The sequence below is a fragment of the Rhincodon typus genome, chromosome 27 (assembly GCF_021869965.1).
Source record: "Rhincodon typus isolate 14 chromosome 27, sRhiTyp1.1, whole genome shotgun sequence".
Classification (NCBI taxonomy): Eukaryota; Metazoa; Chordata; class Chondrichthyes; order Orectolobiformes; family Rhincodontidae; genus Rhincodon; species Rhincodon typus.
The window spans coordinates 41,987,422-41,993,578 of NC_063358.1; the positions used below are offsets into that span (position 1 = coordinate 41,987,422).

The 6,157-nt window shown below is 43.3% G+C and overlaps 1 protein-coding gene across 1 annotated transcript in view; it reads right to left on the reverse strand.

Moving 5' to 3' along the window:
* Window positions 1–4,415, reverse strand: part of trit1 (tRNA isopentenyltransferase 1) — a 44,115-nt gene extending 39,700 nt beyond the window's left edge. Inside the window, exons 1-3 of the mRNA XM_048612967.1 lie at window positions 4,257–4,415; window positions 2,135–2,233; window positions 1,227–1,399 (exon numbers count right to left, since the gene is read on the reverse strand). Of these exons, the coding sequence (XP_048468924.1) occupies window positions 1,227–1,399; window positions 2,135–2,233; window positions 4,257–4,325 (341 nt within the window). The 5' untranslated portion in view covers window positions 4,326–4,415. The remainder of the gene's footprint in view (window positions 1–1,226; window positions 1,400–2,134; window positions 2,234–4,256) is intronic.
* Window positions 4,416–6,157: the final 1,742 nt, after the last annotated feature.

The window sequence follows — 6,157 nt, forward strand, 5'->3', positions numbered from 1 at the left end:
ACAGTCAGCAAGATCCAAGTCCCTAAGCAATGGAAATATGACCACAAGTTGCAGCTTAGCCACACATCAGCTTTCTCACACCACTGAAATTCAACCGCTCACTTCAACCAGTACATAATTTTTAATATGCACGTGGAATAAAACTGTACCACTTACACTCATCAAAATACCATTGCATCAGCACTAGCTTCTTGCTACACAGTCAGAAATGCCCATTCCAAGACATAAGTACATATATCAAAGGGGACACTTCAGTACATCGCTGAACAAGGGCTACAGGGTTGGAGGTGGTGTCTTTTACGTGTAGGAGGGCAGGGGAAATCTCCTAGTAAATGTGCAACCCTCAAGCAACAGCACCAGAACGTTTGTGATTACACAAACAGGACAAACAGACATGGTCCAAACTGGCACAAAGTGACTGTGGAGTGACAAAGTGAAAACGCACCCCCCCACCCCCCCCCCCGCGCCCCCTAACCCCGAGAGAGGATTTCATTGGGGAAGCCAGCCTGATGAGGTTCCCCAGTGACTATGGCCGTGTTCTGGCCAGAGCCTCCACACAGCTGGGAATGTTAAAATGAAAATCTCCAAGAGGGTCAAGAACCAACTCCAGTGATGCAACTGAGCCTTGACCATAAAGTGGAGTAGGTTACAAGCATGAAACTCCACCATCTCTCTGGATTCAACAGTTCCAGGTCAACTGGACATCAGCTGAACATACCTCACGAGCGCTTCACAGCCGATAAATTCTTTAGGTGTCGTTACCTTATAATTCAGGAATTGCTCACTTTGTGTCCAGTAAAATCCCACAAGCAGCAATATGTTGACCAGAAAAACTTTAACATTGTAAAGCATGAACGTTGAACCAGGACACCACTGAGATCTCCCCAGACCTTTCTGGTTCACCAGCGTGGGTCCATCCAAGCAACTCCCTTGTGCCCATTGGAGTGTCAGCTTGGATATATACTCAACTCTCTGGAGTGGGGTTTTAACACTCAACCCTCACACTCTAAGATGAGACTGCCAATGGAGTCACAGCTGACACTTCCACCTGTTACCGTGCAGTTTGTGTGCCTCTCAGTCTCAGCTCTAATACAGCTAACGCGACGAGAGAGTGAAGGCAATAATACAGAATGTATATTGATTGAATTAGATCATTGAAAAAGGCAACACCATCTGCTGAAAGATGATGATGTCCAGTTTACAACTGTCACTCATATATAGCTGACCTTGCAACCTTGCGTTTATCATGTGGGTGTAATTTTGCTGCCATTTCAGGGTCAACTTCAGCCAGTCGTTTGTAGAGTTCTTGACAGTTGAGTTTTTCCAGTTCCTCCTTCCGATTGGGTGATGGTGTTCGACTCCCAGCCGCATGGTCGGGAGCAGAGAAAGCCTTCTCTTCCTGCAGCACACAGTATACATAACATCAATCAACCACATCAATGGACAGAATGTCACAAATTAACTGCAGCAAGTGGGAAATTGAGCACCATAGTTTCAATTCCTGAAATGAGAGTGACAGTGCTAGAAATGCAGGGGTCTGCACTGAAACCACTGATGAGTTCAGCTTAGTCTTTTCAGCAAATTGTTACAGCATCTCACTCTTACAGGATTTTATGCACACTATCTTACATCAACTTGCGCAGCAGAGTAACAAGGATAACGGTGACTGCACTCCTTTGCAGGCTGACTGGACACTCTGCATGACAGTTAAACACCTTGGTGAAAGGAAACTGATAGGAATAATTTAGCTGCTCTTTGAAAAACAAAGTACACATCTGAATGCACAAAATAAAACTAATACTCCAATTCACCGAGTTAGGTTTGACCTACTTCTCTCATGTGTAATACATAATAGCAAATGCGCTATGCTCCTTGATGTACATAAGTCATCTTACTTAACACACAGAATTACATTCTCTCTTTCAGCCTCTAGCACATTACTACCTTGCACTCTGTTGTCATAGAGAGCTGAGCCCTCCTGTCATATGATACATTTATCAGTGATCAGAGAAGAGCCCCACTCCACTCTGGAATACAATACCCAGTAACCCAGCCTCCTAGTGATACATGCTCAGTGAAGCTCTCGGTCAGTGTGTGGTTGATCAGCCACTGTACCAGGCTCAATGAAACCCACCTTTGTGTCTACCAGCACTTTCCAAAGCAGTGATTCGATGTAGTAGTTGGTTCCTCCCACAATGATTGGGACCTTCTGTCTACCGATGATATCTTTGATGTGAAAAGTTAATGAAGATTTGCATAGTTTAAAGTTTGAGGACTGCATTTAACCTGAACATTAAAATACACAAGCCTTTCTCCCAGATGACTTTCAGCTGAACAGGAAATACAGTCTCCAGCCAAGCCAGGGAGCAGCTTATAGCAGGCACAGAGTACAGGCTTGTAACAATAAAAATAAGCCAATTTTAAGAAGCAGGTTCTGTTGGTATCACTGTGACCCAAGTCAAATATCACTGGGTTCACGCCTCACTCCATGCACTCCAGTACTGCAGGAGTGCAGCATGCGGTCAGAGACGTCATCTTTTACATTAAAACCTGAGGCTTCACCTGCCAAAAATCTGAATTTCCTCATCTGAACTTAGAAGTCAACACTTTAGAATCAAACTACAACAACCTGCAAGATGACATTATCCCAGCAATCACTTAATTGTCAGGAAAACCCAACAGATAAAGCAGCGCTAACAATCTTGAGATCACAGACCTGGTGAACTGATACCAGCTCTTCACGTGGTATCCCTAGTTTCCAAATCCACAAGCTGTAAAACTTGTTTGCTTATAGCTGTGAATAAAATAATAAATTGTCCACCCCTCCTCAGCCGAAACTGTTTGCTATTCCAAACTGGAACTCAACTATAATGTCCAACTTTTCACCTCTCCACTACCAACCACCTTCTTAAAACTGCCTCTTCACCCCTCACCAAGCGTGTGAGAGTAGCTCATGACGTTTTTGTCGCAAAGATTGAACCATCAGTTCAGTTGCCTTTGCAGCTTTCCTCTCTACCCCAGCACACCAAGTTCACCTCCTCAGCCACAACATGACAGTGTTCACAAACGCTCCTTGCCCTTCTTCACTTGTCGACAGCTGTTGACAAAGTCAATCACATCATTACCCTATCACACTTCTCCGCCTCTGTTTGTTGATGATATGAAGTAAATGCCAAGCTGTGAGAACGCAAACAGGCAGCTAAGATCATTAAACAAGTGAGCAACAGGGTAATAGAAGAAGAATAATGTGGTGAAATGCAACAGTATTCACTTTGGTGGAATACAAAGGCAGGATATTGTTGAAATGTGAGAAACTTGTAAATGCTGATGTTCAGGCAGGCTTAGGAGTAGTTGTACAAGGAATACAAAACAGAAGCATGCACATACAGCAAGTAATTAGGAAAGCAAGTGGCATGCTGACCTTTATTAGAAGGAGATTGAAGGATGAGACGCAAGGAAGTTTTGTTACGATTGGACAAGGTTTTCAATGAGACCATTCCTGGAACACTGTGCACAGTTTTGGTCTACATATTTAAAGGAAGGATATACTTTTATTGGAGACAGCACAGGAACAGTTCACTGGTCTGGTCCCAAGGATGAGCTGGCTGGACAACAATGAGAGAGTGAGTAAACTATGATCCACAGTTTAGAAGAAAGAGAGGTAATCTCATTGAAGCATACAAGATTAAAAATGATCTTGATAGGGCGGATAGAGAGGTTGTTTCCTCTGGCCGAGGAGTTACAACGTGGGGCACGGTCTCAGAATAAAGGGTCAACAATTTAGGGTGGAGATAGGAGGGCCTTAAATCTTTGTAATTATTTGTCCACAGATGTGGATATTCCATTGGTGAATATATTCAAGGCTGGGATGGAAGGATTCTTGGTCTCTCAAGGAACCAAGGAATATGGGGAGTGGGTGGCAAAGTGAGGGTAAGGGTGATGATCAGCTGTGATCATAATGAATGATTGAGTAGGCACAGGGGGCTGGATGGTCTATTCCTGCTCCTATTTCTAAGTCCCAGCAGGACACCAGTGAGCATGTCTTTGCCTAGTTTCATTCTCAACACTCCCCTGAATACAGACCGAAATCACATTCCCTGCCAACCTGATACAGACAGAAATCATGACCCCACTTCAACACAGACCAAAATCATTGGGCATTCCCACCCCACCCTCAGATTCAGCTGGAATCATCAGCCACACCTAGATTCAAACTGAAATCACACAGCACCCCCCTTCACACGATGAAAGGATATTATCGACAGTGCCTTATTCCTGAAGTCAACAACTGAATAGGAAAGGAGGGGATCCAGGAAGCTGATCATGTGGTGTCTGCACAGTTGCTGCTCTTCACGAGTCACCTTGTTTGTGATGATGTCCAAACCTTTGTAAACCTGTAACGTACACTCAGTATCAACATTGTTAAGAAAGTTTAGCTCCTCTGACTATACTATCCTCCACACCAAAAATACTGCCTCTTAAAACAATATCAGCCACTTCAACACTTCACCCTGAGCCATTGCTCATTTTATAATGTTCACAAATTGCATCTTAACATCCACTGCCGGTTGCTATTTCCAATTCCCCTCCCACAGCCCTCAGATCTCTCCACCTTGGCCTGTCCCAATTATTAAACTGTACACTAAATCCAGACACAGCCAGAGCTAAATCAGATGACAAGAGCAACATTTTAATCTCCAATAAAAACAAGCTATAAGACTGGCTCATCTGTCATCCGACGACTCTATACTGTTTCATTCCCTCACTTTCAACCTCTTCCTCAGATTTAACCCTTTCCTCCCTCATGTTAAATTGGATCTTCCTTTCAGTAATTTATTTTCAAAACCAGTTTGATATTCTCCGTATATACCTTCTTCTATCATTTAGAACCTTTGAATAACCTCCTCCCTTGTTACTAAGTCCGTAACAAAAGTCAGCATGCCTTAACATTGACTTTTTAACCATTGTTTTCTCTCCCTCTCTCTCGGTCAGTTTAGAAACAGACAGTTCAAGTGTGCTCCTCATGTTCTGTCTATCCGTGACCCCCTAACTGATTCCACTGGATTTACATTTACATATTGTCAGAATCACAAAAGTCACTGCAATATCACTCTGTTTTGCCACACCATAGACCACACATTTTATTTCAATATCTAGAAGTGCAACAAGTGTAACCTCAGATTTTAGCAACAAAGTCATTTGATGTGACGGCACTGAATTTTGCAAAAACATCCAAAACAGATTTTTTGTTCATTTTATTCATTCAGTTCACGGGGGCTTGCTGTGCACAAACTGGTTGAAATTACTACACTTCAAAAGGACTTCATTGGCTGCAGAGCATCTTGGGACATCATGAAAAGTGCTATACAATGATAATTCTTTACTTCATCAACCATGAGCATAGGTTGAATTGAATATAACAAAGTCAGATTCTCTGGGGAAAGTTCCCAGCGTAAACAGTTTGGATAAATAATGCCTGTCAACAGAAAATGCTGCTGGGTCTCAATAGGTCCATCGTGATCGATACACAGAGGCAGAGACATGCAAATATGACACAGAATATTTCAACTCAGTGCTGTCTTGTCAACTGCAAAGTTAAATGTTTCTGTCTCCACTGATGTTGCCTGACTGGCTGAGTGACTCCAGCACTGACTATTTTCAGATTTTCAGGATCTGTAGTGGTTCTAATTATTTCACAGGATCTAGCCATTAGTGTTCACATCCCAAAACACACTCAAGAAGGTGGTAATGATGTTCTCGAACAACTGTAGGGGATGGAGGATAAGTAAAGGAAACAGTGCTGTTAGGGAGGGAGTTCCAGGATGTGACCCAGCAACAGTAGTGATTTAGTACTCGGTCTGGATATCGTGAAGCTTGAACGGGAACTTGCAGATGGTGCCATTCCCTGTATCTGCTGCCCTTGTCTTTCTTGATGAAAATGGTCACAGGTTTGGTAGGTACAGTCTAAGCAGTCTTAGTGAATTTCTGCAGTGCATATGAGATAATCGAGACTCAGTAGCAGCAGTGTGTAGGGATAGCAGGAACTGCAGATGCTGGAGAATCCGAGACAACAAGGTGCAGAGCTGGATGAATACAGCAGGCCAAGCAGCAGCATCATAGGAGCAGAAAGGCTATGCTCCTGCTTGGCCTGCTGTGT